The 19,396-nt window shown below is 41.6% G+C and overlaps 1 protein-coding gene across 1 annotated transcript in view; it reads right to left on the reverse strand.

Annotated features, from left to right (window-relative positions):
• Positions 1–13,436, reverse strand: part of ablim1a (actin binding LIM protein 1a) — a gene marked incomplete at its 5' end in the record, with an annotated part of 33,106 nt that extends 19,670 nt beyond the window's left edge. Inside the window, one exon of the mRNA XM_079248679.1 lies at positions 13,193–13,436. Coding sequence (XP_079104805.1) covers positions 13,193–13,436 — 244 coding nt within the window. The remainder of the gene's footprint in view (positions 1–13,192) is intronic.
• Positions 13,437–19,396: the final 5,960 nt, after the last annotated feature.

A 19,396-nucleotide genomic window follows, 5' to 3' on the forward strand; every position in this document is an offset into this window, starting at 1 on the left:
CACTGTTCAACTATTATGTGATGCATGTGAAGCCCCACAATCCCTAAACCAATCTAGTGCTGCTAATGCACCTTTACGAGCCACTGAACTAGCTTGTGTATAATAATGTAATTTAAATAATGTTAGTTTTATTAGCCTGTAAAGATGTAGACCTCACTTTTGTTTCTGAGGGGTATTGAGACATTCTTTGCAATCATATAACACAGAGGTTATTATTAGCTTGCTTTATCTCTACAAGCAGCAGCATAATCTTCATATCTATGATATGCTTGCCTGCAGCCTCCTCAGTAAAAAGTTTGATGGTCCCTGACATGCACAGGCAAATAATCCCCCTACTGTATGGGACGTAACTGCTGCTGCAGTGCCGCACTGCACACAGCTTATCAGCTGTCTAAAACCGGCAGATTATTTAACAGTCAAAGCTTTAACTAGCAAGGCAGCTTTTTCTTTTATCCATCCTTTCTCTACTTTTAAAGATATATAAACACACACACACACACACACACACACACACACACACACACACACACACACACACACACACACACACACACACACACACACACAGGATGAGAATTCACATGAAAGGATCCTTGCTTTTTCTGTTCTACAATGAATCATTAGTCTGCAAGGCTAAAATAAGACAGCAGCAAAGGAACAGAAATAGCACCACGAACGATCAATGGTCTACCAAAGACAGACATTACTTTCTCTCACTCATTATTGAGTGGGATGTTAGCTTGGCCTCACTTGCATCCCACTTTTACAGTTACAGTAACTTTCTAATGCCATCAGATGGTCTGATTGTGGTGAAACCTACTTGAGAAGAGGAAACTCGCCTTTGGACTTGTTTTAATGAGACACTTGAGCCGTCTCTTATTCCCTTTCTAGGGGCTTAAATGTTGCACTGCAATTCTGTTAGACCTAATTACAACAGCGATGCAGCATCTCTTCATAATTTCAAATAGAGAGGTGATGAGAAGCAGGCATGAGAAAATTAAAAACAGCACAAAGTGGAAGACAAAATATCAGGAAGGAGACAGGACTGAAGGTGGGTTATGAGGGGAGGATCTGTCTCCCTGGTGTCTCTGATGTGATTACACTCAGCAGGACAATGAGTCATCTTTGGGTGAACCAGACTGCTGTGACAGTGAACTGACTCTCACCGGCTCTGTGTGTGACATTGCACCTTCATGGAAAAACACAGACCATCTGGGTTACTGCAAACTGCAAAGTATCCAATCTAACAAGTGATTTTTATCCTCATGCACACACTGGAACAAATTAAATGTCAAATCCTTCCATTAAAACCTATTTTCCTTTGTTTTGACTGTGATTTCTATTAGTAATGATGGTACAGCTGTCATTATTACTGACTGAACTACAGGTTTGTCCATGTCTTGGTTATCTACCGCTGTCACCTGACTCCATCAAAGAAATAACAATGGATAATTGTTAAAAAGGACAAAAAAAATTTATAGGTAACACATGCCTTTTCGAACCCTTATCAAATACAGTCGACTTATGATCAGCACAATATGATTGGTTGTGAACTTGCACATAATGTAGTTTCTTTATGCCCACTGCATACTGTATATAATCTAATTGGGATAATTCTGCTTTATTTTTTAAATTCAATATGATAACGTACACAGTTAAGACCAGTTTGAGCTAGAGGTATATATATATATATATATATATATATCCTAACAACTCTATGAGAAAATGATCAAGACATTCTGCTCGTCTGATTGTCATACATGACAGATTTGAATGGAGATTGTCACATGTGAAGCTGCTTATTATGAAAACCAGGATTCAGTCATAAGCTGATGGCGTCTTAAGGTTCTGCTGTGTTTGAACATCTGACAAACGCAACTAAAAAAACAGGTGAATAAAAGCAGTTTTATAAGAAATTCAAATGTGTAAAAAAAAACAAACATTCAGGCTCTTGTTTTTGTTTTTAGTCTTGGATTTTGTGTCATTTCAATCATCAAAAAAGCCAATTTTGATCTGATAAAATAATTGGTTTTTACAAGCCTCATGGAAATACACAAATTGTTGTTTAGAGGATATTACAGTTATGTTTCTGACATTTCTAATCTCATACCGACTATTAGTATGGGCTGTAGCGAGCTTCATTGTCTAATGCTACATACATGATGATTATTACCAGGAGCATTTAATGGCTCTTTAACAGCTGTTGCCTCGGTGGTAACAAACAAGATAGATTATAAGTGAGCAGTTTATCTGTCATTGCAAGATCCCAAACATATCTGATGCTTTCTTTGCCTCCGAAGTACATTTTTCTTCTAATAGTTTTGCTTCATACATGATGTTTACACAATCATACATGTCATTTTCTAGCCCAAGAGGCACAGACTGTGATGCAGACAAATTAATTTCTTATGACTGATGATTGATATTAAGTTGGGATCAAAATTAAACAAATTTTCAGAATGGAAATTGTGACTGTTGTTTACATGTTAAGTAATTTTCAGTGTAATTTAATTTAACTTATAAATGAATTAGTTTATACTCTTTTTTTAGATGTGAAATGGTTGTGCAGATGTTGTGTTATCACGGCATCACTGATTGAATCTCAATTGAGATGGAGTTCATTCAAATATTTTGATTGTAAAATCTTATATATATATATATATATATATATATATATATATATATATATATATATATATATATATATATATATATATATATAAATAAATGATGAGTATATGGTTTACTGGCCCAAGAATAGAAAATTGTTTTGCAAATTAAAACGGTATAACAAGAAGCTTTAAACACAGAAATGTTATATTAATGCTCTGTAAAGTTAAATGGACATATACAATATTTCTTGGTAAGACTTGCATTAAATCATGAAAACTATAGGTAAATAAACACATTAGTGTATTCTCTTTCACAACAGAAAAGTACTGTCAGTAAATGACTCTTAGTCACCACACTCAGAGTTTGTAGGGATATTCCCATGTACTTACATCTGACTGCTATTTAACAGACAATAAATGAGCCTGGAAAGACAATGTGTATGAATGGAGTGGAGGTCCTCAGGTTTTCACCGTAGAGATTGGTTGTCTCATTCGGGTCTGTGTTGGCCTTGTGATGGATGGGCAACCCATCCAGGGTGTCCCCCACTCCTTGCCTGATAGCAGCTGGGATACACTCCAACCCCCTCTACGACCCTGAACTGGATTATGTGGCAATAAAAACTGCTTGGACTGAAGGTCTTACACGGCACTTCCATCCCAGAGGGCTCCATAACACTGACCTGTTCTACCACCTCTTTAATTAATGGTCTTATTCCAGTCTTTAAAGTGGAGATCTATAAACAGATGTTGCATTTTAGTTTAGCCACTAAATTACCCATCTAACTATAGATGTACTGACTGAAGAAGTATTTTGTGTGTTAAAATAAGAAGAAATGCAGCAAAATGTATTAAACCAAACAAAAAACCTGTAATTCCCTGTACACATGAACCAAAAATAGGTTTTAAATGAATGTAACTGGCAAGATGGCAAAGAACACAAAACACACTTTCACCTCGTGTTGGAGTTCTCCTAAGGTTGACGTCAAGCTTCAGTCTTTTTCCTACAGCAATCCAACTTCTTAGTAAGTCAGTAAAAAGTGAATAAAAATGAGTTAGATTAAGGATAACTGAGGCTAAAATTCCAGGAATCCCAGACATTTCCTTTCTCCAAAAGCATGAAAGCTTTTGTAAGAAGTCATTGCCCATCAGTAAATCAGAACACATCTCCGCTCGTAATTTTCATTCTTGTAGTTTTCATTTCCGACTCATTACTGAAATATGAGGCTCTTTCAGTGATTGGCTAAATGTCTGAGAGGTTTACTTTGCTTCTCCAGATCCTCACTAACCTTCAGTGTTTGGCATTTGGAGTACTTTTTTTGTTTGTTTCCCAGAGTGACTAAAATGCTTCAAATTCTCTTTGTGTGTCTGTCACTAAAACTTAAAGCTTTCTAGTTATTTTGTTTCCTAACTCTTAATATAAAAATGTTAATCAGTGCAGCTTTGTTACGATGCCAAGAATTTCCCTTTTGACCCTGTTTGGGTGTCTGACTCACTATTTTTAACATTTAACAGTGTCAGCGGGGGACAGCCCAGCATGGAAAAGTCAACACTGCTCACGTCATAACAGGTTGAAAAAAAAATCCAAGACAGATGTTTGGATCCCACGTGCAGATGATCTCAAATTTGAGGTTTGGCTGGGAAGCTATGGGCAAAGTGTTTTTCCAGTGGCTGTGCAGAGGTGGGGACAAGCACAGATGGAGACTTTATGAAAAATATTTTAAAAAGTCAAAGAAGCGACATGAAAAAAAAAAGCTTTTAATGCTCTCGAAGGGCTACAGTTGTTGCATTTGCCAGTTTTCTGAGAAGGAAATTGTAACTTTCAAGGACTTCAATAACATTGATTGTAAGTAAATCTATTAGTGAGTCTTCAGTAGCTCATGTGATAGCAGCAAAACAGAGCTTGATTTGCTGGAACGTACATTATATAAGAGTATAAATAAGTTAGTAAGGGCTACATGAAGCGAGCTCAGCACAGTGCAACTTACTGTGAAATATACAGTTGTACCAATTTTTCCAAGCGCTGCTCACATTCCTGGTTCTTGGGCTGCAAGTGTTGGCTGTGCTGACAGAGTCATCTGTCCTGCCTCATCACCAGAGGATGGAGGGACTGATATGAGCCTAAACACACAATGAACACACACACACACACACACACACACTGGAACTCGCCGATGAGAGGACAATAACCAGCAGAGCATCCCGAAGCCAGGCCCAGAGAAAAAGGGGGCTGCTCTTTCTACCCTCTATAGTCAACCCACCCCCCACCCATTTAAGCAGAGTCTAGCTGTGTTGGCGATAATAAAGGCTGCGAATGATACCCAGGAGGGAAGTGAGAAAGCAACGTTGAATCCCCTGTGGACAGATGTTTCTGGAACACGTGCACCCCCCCCACTCCTCCTTTCCGACCCCCCCTATCCTCTGGTAAATCACTGTGGATTGTGGCTATTGACACAAAGTGCAGGATTTGCTGAGGATGGTTCAGATTTTGTTGCCTTCATTTCCTGCTATGAACCCCGAGGAATGCAACACCAGAGTGGAAGTTTGGGAATGCGGCAGGAAAGGGGGGTGGGGGGTGGGGGGGTAGGATGAAGAAAGATAGGAGGTGAAAAGATCTAATGAAATATTAAAAAGCTCTTTCCCTTTTGTTTCAGACAAAACAGTTCCCAGCCTAAAACCTCCACGTGCACACGCATAAGTGTGTCAGGGGCCGTGTGGGACAAAAGCAAGAGAATAAGTCTTCACTCTGGATGTTGGTGCCAATGATTTTTTGCCCCAGATATGTTGACTTTCCAGACAATAAGACACACACAAACACACTTTCTCACCCCTTTGTCCTTCCACTTTTCGGGGGTGAAATATTCCAGGGGGGAGTCTGAACTCGAAGTTACATCAAAGAGAGTAAAATATGCCCACCATGAAACCCCAATTAGTAATCGGGCGTGCATGTGTGTGTGCGTGGGGGAAGGGTGGTGGAGCTCTTTATCACCCAGACATAACAAGGAGCTCTTAACCCCTCCCCTCCATGAATATGTATGGCTCAATTCAGTCCTACAACCAGCACCCCTCAGACAAAGCACTTCAAACATGGGCCACAAAGTGTGTGATGAGGGGGGGGGTGACCATATCAGCCTCTACCAGTCCCCCCCTCATGTTTCATAACTAATCCACAGAGACCGAAGCTTTGAATAAGGATCTGCTCTCAGCGGTTGAACTCCACAGTGCCGAGCATTTGTTCTTGGCAGGTACACAATAATAATAATAACACCCTGATAAACGGAGGGAGACTTCCAGCGCAGCTACTTATCTGAGAGGAGACAATGGTGGCTTTATGAACTGCAGAAGCAATTGTGTTTGTAGAAGTGGAGCTAATGAAGGCTTTGGCTTTTTGCCCCTCCATCCCGGCCCATAGAGGCCCCGCGCTCCTGTGTCGTATTTCCTCTGATACTGAAAGTGACTGATGGCGGACAGAGAGGATGTTTGTCGACCGTCACAATGTAGCGCTATGGCCTGCGTTTCTCTCATGTGACTCCCATGTCACTCGTGTTGTTTTAGCCCGTCAGTGGCGTGACAGCACGCCTATCTCATCTGTATATTCTGGTTCTGTGTGCCAGCTGTACAAACAGCGAGTGTGTGTTGCATTGATGTCTGTGAAGGGGTTTAGTTCCTCTTTCAGGGGATAAAAACAGGCAAGCTTCAAAGATGAGGCACCACTGCAGTTGTCTGCAGCACTCTGTGAAAAAAAAAAAAAAAAGCTAAGGAGCCAGCTACAAAGGCACTTGACATCAGGCTTTCTTTCTGAAAAAGAAAATGTTTGGATTGTGAAAGCAGAGAGTCCTGGGAGGCACACACACACACGTGATGACACTAGTCAATGACAATAAATGCGTCAGTTTGTCCTGCTGTGCGAGTGTGCGTTAAATTCAGATGCACATGTACAACAACATGTGACTTGTCAAGGTGCAAACAGCCCCAATAAATTACAAACTATTTCAAGAGTATTCTTGGCTTTGAAAATAGGGCAGCAGCCTGCAAGCAGACAAATGCTAACACTGCAATCTCCTGATTATGATTCATATTTCAGAGCATAAAGAACAACTCAGTATTGAGGCAGCTGTGCATCCTGATGGTACAGAGCCCACCTGGCTTTGGACAGGTTGCATTATGTGATCCCTGGAGGATACATTAAGGTAATGCTCGGTCACAATATCTTCCTGTGTAGATGAACGAGCAGCTAGAAGCCTTTTATCTGTGGACAAACCTTCTTCCATCAACAACTCCCACTGAGTACGCAGGCGAGATCTCTGGCTAAGTCCACGGAAAACTTTCAGAGGAGTTTGTGGGGGATGAACATGTGGCAGCCAGAGGTTACAGGACTTCTGCCAGCATTGGGACGCAATGGCAACGACCTTTTTTCTTTGTGGCCAGTCGGATCCACATCAAGGCGAAAGCTCCAGAGCTGGACGCCGCCTCCAGCTACCAGAGCGCTGTCACATACATAAACAGACCCACATACTGAAATCTGTCAAAAACAATTTTAGACACCACACTGAAATATTACTCCCATGTACGAAACGAGTTTGTTCTCACAGGCTGGAGATAAACTCATAAAAGATTCACTGAAACAGCAAAACACTCATGAAACTGTTCAGGGACTTTGACTTTAACAAAGATGCAGTGTGATTTTATTTTTAGCATGATTAACAACTTTTACTCTCATTCCCTGACTTGTAAACCAACTTTTTCTTTTCCCCCACTGCACCCACAAAGCCTCCTGAATATTTACACGTACAGTTTTAATTGCGCTTTGATTTTTGTCGTTCATTTCAAACATTTGTTGCCACAACCTTTATTTAAACCTTTTACGCAGCAGATTGCTTTAAAATGGAAAATTACATGTACATTACTGCTTTCTGTGAGTCATCCTGGCAAACAATGGTCAACCTCATGACCACATGCCTTAGGAAATTGCAGGCAGCATTAACATCTCTGAATGATGCCCCCCCCCTCCCCAACTTCACCTAATTCATCCCACACAGCTGGGTGACCCCAGTTATAGGTGGAAACAATCATCTTTTTTTTTCTTTTAGCAGGACACCATGAATGGGGCCACGGTTGACAACAATGGAGTGTACCTTTTAAATGGTCGCTATGACAACGGCTGCAGACAGAGTGAGAGAGAGAGAGAGAGAGAGAAAGACGAAGTGAGTGCAGGTCTGTAGCTCTGCGCAGTGTGCCTCCCCACACTGGTGCTCCACTTTTCCCACTCCACACGTTAACGTTTATTCAGCTTCCATCCAAACAACGAGTTGTTTAAACCGACAGCTACCACGTTGTGACTCCAAAGGGTTTGACGTTTTGTTTCAGGCTCTTACACAACACAACCAGATGCTTTGTTCTAGTAACATTTACATAAAGCCTGACGCTGCCAAATTAAGCGGACTCCAAGCAGCAGCTAAAGGGCGTAGCATGTTCAAGTCAGCTACTCTGAGAGAAAATGTGGATGTGTTGAAGATGCATATTTAGACTGTTTCATTAGTGACGCTTCTTTCATGCAACACAAACCCCACATGAGGGACATTATAACCATGTTATTACGACTGCATCATGCATCTCTAAAGAAAATAATCAAATCAGATAATTAGACTTCAGTCCAGTTAAATCTAATTCAAGTCAGATGAAGGAGTCCACATCCATGTGAGCGCACTGCACATCTTCACCAACTGCAGACAGTCAACAGCATGACAAGCCTGACAAGCAAAACAAAACAAAAAAAACACTGATACACACAGCTGCTGGACTACCTTTTTCTTTGACCATGACCATTGGAATCCAGTTGTAGCTGCACCAGAAAAGACTCCGAGTATCAGCCGTCAGGAACACAGGAGCTGCTAGATCCTTTTTTTTTTTTTTAGTCAAGACCGAAGAGCTAAAAAAGAGAGCTGAGACACCAGAGAGATGGGGAGGGAGAGGTGTGGGCACTGCTAAGCTCTCCTCCCGAAAACACAGCTACAGCGTGGGGTTTGCCTCCCGACTGCTTGCTTTCCTCCCATCCCTCTCTTTCTCCTCCTCCTCCTCCTCCCTCCTCTTCCCCTCCTGCTCCCTCTGTTGTGTCAGCCGCCTCCTCATTGCAGCAACCAGGTGGCTGCTGCTGCTGTGTGACCAAAACCCTCAAGTATACAAAAAAAAAAAAATCAGACAATTAAAATGAACATAATGCAGCAAAAAGAAAAAAAAAAAAAAAAGATCACACATACTTGTTGAGATAAACTGACAAGTTAACTTTATATTTGTCTTTCTATCTTTCATATATTTATATAGTTTTGTCCTCATATTGAATCAGTATGACTTAAATTCCATTGTAAACTGCGTGGTTAAGATGTGAATGTGTCATCACTGAAACATAAAAAAAACACAATCACAAAAAAAAAAAAAGTTCTGCACTGCTTTTTTCTGGAAAGAATCTGTGATCACGTTGAGGTATTTAAAACTTAAAGAAAGATACTTTAAATTCTGCTTGACTGCCTCTGAGCTGATCCAACACTTGTGATTGAGTTGCGTCAGGATCTCTACAAGAAAATCATTTAAATACAGTCCGTGAGTCACACAAGGTCTTGGTAAATGACTGTTTTAGTGAAAAATGTGACATTTAGACTCACGCATGTAAACGTCTCATATGAAGAGATATAAATACAGGAATGTGAGTCAAGGTTGGGAGATACCTCTGTATTCTGCTTCTCACAGCTCCTACAGATGCATGTCTCTATGTTGGAGTGTTTTGCTGCCTTGTTGGCGGTATCTGAAAATATGTGGAGCGATCTAAGCTGTGGGCTGCTTTTAGTTGTGTTCGTGCTGCTGTCGGTGCTTTAGCTTCACTCTGCTGTGGAAAACACAAAGTGGATACAGATCTCCGTTGTAATAAAGTGAAAGTAAGTGCTTTATAGTGGAGAAAGCGGGGTGCAAATGCTATCTGTGCTTTCCACTTTTGCTTCTTTGCTGCTTATAGTTTCTGCTGCTTTCTCATTTTTGGTATGAAATTGGTTGTTGAAGGTTCAAGTTGGGCCTTAGCACCAACACACACTTGCATTGTTAGGTGTGTTAGGTAACTGCCTATAAGAAAAGGCAGAGAGCAATGCAGACAGATACTTCTGAGAGGTGTGTTACCTCAGAAGCATGAAATGCCCATCCTTTTTCTGACACCCCGCCTGCTGTATTTTGGTTGCTCACACCCATTTTTATCTTTATTTTGATCTCAAATATGCATCTGGAAAATCAGCTTACATGATATGTCTGCTGGTCCACAGATCTATCAGACATAACCCAGAAGACATCCTGCTGAGGGGGACGTCAGCAGATAAACCAGCAAGTTCTTGAACCCCACCCTTTATTGATATCAGAACATATTGATGTCAGTTTACACACTAAACGAAAATGACTCTATAAAAGGTTAAAACGGCTGAGAATGATGGTGAAGTTTCTATTTCTGACCCCATGGATAACATGAATATTTATTTTGATTTCAAGAGTAAATCTATAAAGTTGTGAAGTTACATCTTGCTTCGCTGTAACATGATATAAGTGTCCCATGGCAGAGAATTACCTCAACAATCTGTCCAAGCTGTGGTTCCTGCTCCAACAACTTCAGTCATGAAACACATGCAGACTGACAAGTTAAGAACTACGGTATGCCAGCATTCACAATGCAGGTGGAAATAAAAAAATAAAAAAAATCCTAAAATGCTTGATATGTTGTAGGATAGCATTGCTAAGACATTGGTGATGGTATTACCAAGAATAAACTAGTTGGGATTTAGAGAATTCTGTTTGTGTGATCGCCACAAACCCGGCTTCACCTCTGACACTTTTTTCTCATTTATGTCTTTCGCCAATCCGTAATGTAACCAACAGCAAAAGAGGTACTCTGAGGTAGCAGACCAGACTTAACGTGGTGTCTTACCTCAGCTTTGTATTAATATCTTGAGTAGATCCTTTGGAATCCAATTACAAAGAGCACCAGGGAGCACCTTTGGGACTGGTTGTTATCTGCAACTTCTACATGAGAAACTGGTCTATTTTTTCAGATCTGCACATTCATATAAACGTCTGTTGGATAAAATGTCAGGAAAAACCTCTACTGGTTCTGTGGGATAGCATGTTTTAGCATGCTATGACACAATCAGGACCAGTGCTACACATGCTGGCAAATAGCAGTGAACAAGGCAGCGCTGGAGGATACTTTGAAGATTATGACTTCACTTGTGGCCAAGTCAGCTGTGTTACCCACAGCAGCAGCGAGCAGAGACCAAACATTTACATTCATCTGTGTCCCTTTATGGCTGCAAAGTTTATGAGCATCCCCACCAATGCAACTGCTCGTGCAAGCACCCCATTATGCATGGAGACTGCATTCATCCACTGGAGGGACAACTGTGCCACCTTCTGGATACCCACCAACGTACATTTGTTTCCAGAGGGCGTTTTCTCCCCATCTGGCAATGGAGACACGCCAGGCCAAGAGTAAAAAAAAAAAAAAAATACACTTAACGGAAATTTCTCTGCTGTCCCACCCTTTTTCTTTCATGATGGAGAAAAGGAAAACGCCTGTAATGACTTGAGTAACTTGTTAAAGAAACACCTCGAGTTTGATGGTGCAGCCACTAGCTACAACACAAAGACATCCCATTACCCTGTCTACTGTAAGGGGCCTGCCATCATCCCGCCACTTTTAATCATCTTCATCTGAGCTGAAGGACATTCATGCCACATAGAGTTTGCCAAGAGTAGCAAAGCCTGTTATGCATGGATGAAAGCTTTCCACTGGATTTGGCTCACCTATGGATGATCAATGTCTGAGAAGCCATTATAAACCTGTCTGGTGGAGATCCTCGATCCTCATATCAGTGCTGATTGGTTGTCATATAGCACTCTTTGAGTAACCAGTGCAGTTTGATTGATGACTTTAGACTAGTGCTTTGAGTATAAGCTAAGGAGGCATTACAGCGCATGAAGTCACATGTGCAGTAAACAACAGTGCTTTGTGTGGACACTGTGTAGTTGGGCTTTAAAATAAACACTGTGGGACGCAAAAGACACACATACACATGCACACAAAGACACATATCCATACACTCTGGGAATGGCTAATGGTTTGCAGAATCTCTGCAGAGAAGGCAAATAACTTGGATGAACTCCTTGACTCTTTGCAAGCAGAGGCACCAACTCTTCTTCGCACTTCAACAACTTACTTCGTTTACTAAATGGGTTACAGAACAGTAAAAGTCTGCGAACAGCAACCTTGTGCAGCCAGGTGAGTTATCATTCATATTCCGCAGCTACCTCACATAAACAAAAATGATATTGCAACAATCAGATGACATTATAGTCTTTTTTGAGTCTTTAATCTTTGTCTGCTCATGTTAATGTTGTTTTGAAGTATCATCAAACCTCTGTGTTTGACCTCTGGGTTGCAGTATTTGGAAAGCAGGATTAGAGGGACTCATATTCGAAACCAGGCAGCTAGTGAATTACAGCAGAACTGTTTATGATGTGGAGGGAGGAAACACGCTGTGGCTTTATGAAAGCATAACTATTGTTTCTTTGTCAGCGCTTTTTTTTCTTCCTTTTTTCATTGCAGTGAAATGATTATAGACTGCAGTAAATATAGACAGCAGCTGAAAGTCACAAATCCTGATTGATTTTCGCTGTACGCCATCGTGAGCTTTGATCTCAGGTCAGTTTGCAGAACATCCATTTTCTTGAAGCTGAGCTGCAAGTCAAAATCAGAGAAGCATTAGCTTATGTTTGTGGTATTTAAAGATAACTAAGTGCCAAGTGGGAATGGTTTTTACTGCTGTGCCTGGCTCAGAGTCAGAGAATGAGTAAAATCTGGAAATCTCAACTTGTCCTGATGCCCACGTTGTAATCCTGATGTAAGCATCCTGTCATTTACTATTGCTTGGCAAAATGTAGCATATTTGGTTGCATTATGAATATACAGAGAACACAGTAATTAATTTCTGGATTTTTCTGACATCCCAGTAAAGATGAGGGCTTTTAGGGGGTTGGGAAGTTGCATAACTGACTACACAGAACCTCTTATACTAATGGTGCATTTGAGTTGACTCAGAGCTTGGAAGTTGTATTAGCAGCCATCTTTACAGGTGGGGACAGAACTAGTACGTCTTTCCTGACTTTCTGCGTCTGACTGGGAAAATGCAGCTTCTGAGTACAACTCAAACGCACCATAACACACAAGCCAGACATGAAAAGCCTGCAGAAATGTTATCACTCGCGGTTGTCTGATTGAAATAAAACAAACTCTCATCAATTCAGTTTCAAACACAACACAAAGTGGTAAACTGGACCAACTGTTGGTTTAACAAACAGCATTGCATCAAGAAGCAAAGACCAAAGGAGACAATGGAAAGAAACAGAAATGTCTGGGAGAAAAAAACAGAAAAGTACTTGCAAATAACTTAAGTGTTTACATTGTAAAGAACATTTTTTGCAACTTTCTGACTAAAAAATTACGATTCAAGGTCATCCATTCAAGAGATTACACTACATGTGTTCTCTTATCTTACCTGTAGCGACATCGTTCACCTTCTCACTGAGATAGTAGTCATTCGGATTGAGGAACGGGAATTGTTCAATGCACTGTTTAGGAATGAGGTACAGGATTTCAGCCACATGTCCATCCTCAATGACAGACATACGTTTAACAGAGCTCTTCCGTTTTACTCGGACACGGTGGGCACGATTGACGCTGTGGCTACGGCTGGAGCTGCACAGCTTGCCCAGGCTGTTAAGATTGGGGAGGGTGGGCATGGTGCCTTGTTCCCCTTCAACTGTCCCACAACACTGCAGGTAGAAATCAGCCAGAGTCAGACTCAGACTTGCAGCAACATCCGTCCCCGCCGAACATCAGGGATGAGAAGCTTTCACGACGGTTCAGAGAAGAGACAAGGGAGCTTGATGGATAAATTCACACAACTAAATTAAAGAAATATCCAGTGAGGTCTTCAGTTGTAAGTTTCCTCGTGGAGATTCCTCTGAAAGCCACTTCACATCTGCAGCACCTCTGCTGCAGGTAGAGCAGAGTGAGACCCGGAGAAAGAAGCTTACACTATGAGTGTCTTCAACCCAACCAGCCTAGTGCCTTAAGCAGCTTAGGGCTGACGTTGAGCCTGATTATCTCCTGGGTGGGGTTAGGTTGGTCTGTGTCAGGTTTTCCCAGCGTATGCTGGGAGTCTAACTACCTGAAACATCACATCAACATCCCTTTATTCTTAAAAATGCATTGAAAAAAATGGCGATTCAGTCAGACGTTTCAAAAAACAAATGAAAAACACTGTTTTTCTTTCTGTTTCGTGCATGATTAAAAATCAAAATGTTTTTCCATGTGAATTCATGTAAAACCAAAAGAATTAAGGTGCAACGTTCCAGTGATCCAAAGTGTGCAACCAGAACAGAGTGCCTTGGTAGCATGCCAGTCCTTGAAGAGGTCAACAACCAGCAAGGTTATTCCAGCATCCAGCAATCCCTAAAACCCATTTCTATCCACTATTAGAGCCAAACATAAAGACACTGCAACCACATCAGCCTCCAACTCCAAATGACATCAGGAGCTCTCCATTATCCAATCAAATTACATCAAACAGAAATAGGATTTTACTGGATGGAACTTAATAAGATGGTATGTTGAGATCTTTTAATCCTCCTTGAGGCTAAAGTTAGTTTCTCTGAACACTTCCAGTATGTTTTGCAACAGAGAATGTGCTTTTGCATGAGGTGAAGTTTCAACTCAATGATATGTCCCAGTGGGAGGTGAAAAAGATTAAGGATGCTCAGGGAGGAGCTAGACAAAGTCCACAAAGCATGATATCCCTCTGACACTCGTTAAACTATTATGGAAGTAAAAAAAAAAAAAAAAAAGGTTTTGTGGAAAGAAATGATCAGTCTTTGCTCCAACAGCTCCTTAAACAGATCTAATGACGGCTGAAATAAAAACAGAAAAACCCCCATGTGACACCGAATATTCATCATATAGATAAAGCTGATATCACATATCTTTTCTTCCATGACAACGGATGAGACAGAAAGCATACAGCATCAACGGCGCAACAGTGACAAAGCACAAAACCTCCTTTCAGCCTGGACATGCTCAGCTCGGCCTGCACTTCAAATTTAATGATTTCCCTCTTTGTCTGACTGGGAGCAGAAACAGAGGACCTGGACTTAGTTTACTACTATTAGATTAGTACTGCTCTGATTCGATTTGACTTGCAACCACACTTTCATTCAGAAAACTTGAGTTTCACTCCAGAGAACAGGCGAAGTGTGATGTAAAGGCAAGAAGACGTACGATTTCACACTCACGCATGCAGACACATGTACCTGAGAGTAGCTGAGGACACGGCTCTCTGCTGCAGTGAGGCAGTATACCCTCCAACTGTCACCCACTTAGTCGTAGCTTCACCACAAACAACACAAACATGCTCAGAAAATATCACTGCTGTCCCTGCGCATTTGAACTCGGCATTTCATCCAAAATGTACGTTGCATTTAAAATAAAGCCCGTGCCCTTTGTCCATCCTCATCTGCACTTGACAAACCCCCCCCCCCAATGTCTTATTCATCTTATCCCACCATCTTACCATCCAGTCCAAAGCAGGAGGTGATTTTTTGGGCGTAGTTGCAGAGCCCATCGTAGCCAGGCTGCTGCCTCACTGTGTTCCTCTCCCCCATCTCTACACACTTCCAAACACACCGTCCCGTCCGGCAGCGCTTTCACTCCTTCCACCGCTCGTCAATTATTCAGGCTTTTGCCAGGACACATGCATGCGCATGCACACCCCTCTCTTCTTCACACATATAAACACAGAGACAGACAGAGAGAAAATTGCTGAGGCAGGGGGTTGTGCTGTGTTGCAGCGTGAGCAAGCCCTCTCCAGTCGCTAGGAAAAAAGGAGGAGGCATCAGATTGGGTTACTGCAGAGTGGAGCCATGCCTCCTTTTTTTGTATCCACCATTGATCATCCAGATTACACCGCAGTGTAACAGGTACAGTGTCCAGGATGGGCCACCTCTGTTCGGGGAATGGGCGGGGCAGGCTGGGAAGTCAGACTGGGGCGAAACCAAATAACAGCAAGTAGTATGAGGAGTAGAATTTTTTGTTGTTTCTGCAAGTTATTTAAAATTAATCCAGGCATCATTGTGATCATCTCACATCTGATTACTATAAAATAAAACAATTATGTCTTTTAATGATTGCTTTGAAATAAAAAAGCATGATCTTCTTCCCTATTAAGTCACCAAACAACAAAATTTCCACAGCTTTCTTTCATGTTGCAACTAATCAAAGCACTTCTGTGCAGAGATAGACTAAAAATGAGAAAAATATTTGCACATTCCAACTTTGTGGGAAAATTGTTTCATGTTTCTACTATTTAATCATAAATTGCATCGGAATGGAAGCAAAATCCATATTTTTAATACAGTTTACTGCACTTCAAAGAGGTCCATGAAATCACATAATTAAAAAGGCAACTCACACCATGAGTAACAGACTGCCGAGTGAAAAACACGTAGTAACAACTAACATGATGCTTTAGGGCTCTGTAGTGGAGCAGAGAGTGTAATGAGTGGCTTAATGGACCAAGATGAGTAATTCACCCACTCATAACTGGCCAGTCATGTCCACAGTAAAGGACAAATCTAAGCAAAACAGCCAGGTTATAAAAGAAATGAAGTGTCTAACTGTGGTAGGCTTTAAGGAGATTTTCCAGAGACTGCGATGCAGATGGAGAAATCTGATCACTGCTGGAAAGGTGACCTTCAATAATGCACTTAACCCCCCCCCATTAATGTGGCCTGACTCCATAAAGACTATCAATAGCTCTCATACATAGCAGCTTGCAGGTAGGAATGACCACGATCAATTTTTATGCAGCTATTTTCAAGGACTGTATGTAAACTAAATAAATAAGAATCAATACAGAAGGAAACCGTCCAGGAGATGCACTGAGACTGGAAAGTCCAGCCTGCAGGGGTGTCCTACAAGGTGGGTTAACTAATGGAAAACCATCACTACCAAGGTAAAAGCTGATGTCTCTGTGCTGTTAACACAAGACTGAAAGCACGACAAAGGTCCTGATGCTCCCTGGGCAAATGTCGGGGGGAGGGGGGCAAAAGAATGAGTCGCGGGGGGGGCAGCCTCACAAAGCAAACACTCTGACTTGTGACAGTAACATCCGAGGGTTGGAGAGATGGAAACAAGAAGTCCAGGTGTTTTGCTACCATGATGGCGCGTTCTCGTCATCCTCTGCAGTGCAGAGCTACAACTTAAAGCCAGCATGAAGAGAGAGTCAGGACATCACACTGACAACTCTCCTGTAGGTGCTGGAGCGAAATACAGATGGTAGCGTAAACATTCCTGCTTACGACAATACCACCAGAGACGGGTTCACACCTTAAATAGAAATCCCAAAGAGGTAATATCTATAGTAGTTTGGAAAAATAAAGTCCAAAGTCTTTCATTTCCAAGTCTTTGCAGATCAGGAGATTATTTCTAAAAAAAAAAAAAAAAAAAAAATTAAATGGTCTTCACTGGATCTTAAAGTGAATTCAAACGCATGTTTGAGTTTGAGTTTGAGTTGCAGCACGCTCTCCGTTCGGTTTCCATGGCGACGAAAAATGTGTCGTTTTAGAGAGTTTTTTCTACTTGGAAATCCTTGTGACGTCCCGGGGAATAAGGTTCGGTGATTGGTTACCTTCTACTGGTTAACAAGGGCATGTACAAATACATCAGGCGGGTAGAAAACGTCGGATAAAGTTATTTCCAACGATGGCTGGTGAGTTTACCAAAGAGAGAAATCCTGCTGCATTCGTTGCTGTGGGTTGCTGTTTTCCACTTTGTTTTCAGGGTCTGGTTCAGGTTCAAACATGTAGGGCTGTATGCTATGTGTTGACATTGTATTTTGTTTTTTTTATTGAGTTCATATTAGCTTAATCCTTCTGTTTATGAGATGTTACAATGACGGCAAAAGCGGTGGCGGTGCGCGCTCCCGATGTAGTGCAGTGGCGGGAGGCGGGGCTTAATGCGTTAGAGTCTTAATCCACTCGTTTTGCCCAAGGAGAGGGTCGGTCTGAAGTAAATAAAGCGATTTGTGACAATAACTCGATCAATCCCAGCCCTTCTGGTCTCAGAAATAAAAATAAATTAGCCTGAAATGCACATAATAGTTCCACTTTAAAGTCCCACCACTGAAATCCATTTATTCTAAACTGTAGCTGTCAGACAGATGGTCTTATATTTGACTTGAGAATATTGTGTTATACAGAGTTAGTGGTAGAATCACCTGCAACGTCCTTCTAGTCCTGTGGCTGTGAAATGAGTCCAATCACCGGCCGTCCACCACTGTGCTTGGCAGGTGGTACGAGGTGTTTTTGCTGATACGTCGCGTTTGTGGTGCTGTGCATTATGGCCAAACCGCTACTATTCAGTCAGTTCTGCAAACCCAAGCTGGCATGTTATTTTAAGAGAGAAGAGGATTTCTCCTGACAACTCTTCCAACCTGTGATCAGCTTTAATATTCAACATGCCAACTGTGCGTAAATATATATTATGCTGCAGTGTCCACATCTGAAAAGATGTGCAAGTGTCGTAAATGTTTTTTTTATGTATGGATAACCTCTCTAAGTGAAAAATGATGGACTCCAGATGATTTGAAATGGCCTTGTACCTCTACTCAGACTGCGGGTAGCAACAACTGCTTCGCTATGATCATAGCCAATGTCAGAAGCGCCCAAGTCTGGTCGTAGACACCTGCCATTGTCCAGCTTTTAGATGTAACCCTTCTCCAGCACAGCTAAATCAACTAGCTGAATTCCTCTTCTGCATGTCATCCAGCTCCGCAGAGGTAATGAGACATTGATTTGTTTCAGGTGTGTTGGATAAGGGTTGCATCTAAAAATTGCAGGATGGTACATCTTGCAAACCTGGGCACCCCTGGTCTGTGTTTTCCCTCCTTGGCATTGTGTTAACACACACTAGAACGTCACAAACCTGCAAACTGAAGACAGGTATTCTGCTTTGCAATGTGCTCACACTTACTGAGGATCAGTTAATCAAGACGTTAGATTTGCAGCACCTTACTGCAACTTAAACTATTATATGAAACAGTAAGGGTTTTGCTCATTTTCCACACATTACTACAGATTTTATGCAGCGATGCTGCATATCAGCTCTTGTTTTAGTTCAATACTCTTCACTCATCTGCTCTACAATGGAGATCAGGGCAGCAACTTCCTATGAATAGTGATTGGCAGTTTGCAAGGACTTGAGCATGATAATAAGATTTAGAGAATGTAACATAGGGGCTGTGGAGCAGGGGGCTCTGAGATTCATCGATCTCATCCAGCAGCCAAGGAGGACAGATACAGTTGACCGCATCATTAATGGAGAGAGTTCAAAGCATCTCTCTGCTCAGGCTCAGTCATTGAAAGCTTGAGGGGAGAGTGACATACCACTGCACAGTGAGTTTCTTTCTGCAAAGGCTTTTGTTTTACCCAAACACAGATTCAAATCCATCATGTCAAATCTGATAGTAGATTTAATAAAAAAAAATCTAAAAAAAAAAACCCTGGGTCACATCAGAACTTAAACTTCTCTGCTTTTTATCCAGCCTCCAATCAGTCAGCCGGATCATCTGATTGCATCCTACAGCGGGACCAGCTGGAGCCTCTGCCACAGAGCAGAGTCCCCACATCAGCACAAACAGAGCACA

Source organism: Telmatherina bonti, assembly GCF_933228915.1.
Source record: "Telmatherina bonti genome assembly, chromosome: 11".
Classification (NCBI taxonomy): Eukaryota; Metazoa; Chordata; class Actinopteri; order Atheriniformes; family Telmatherinidae; genus Telmatherina; species Telmatherina bonti.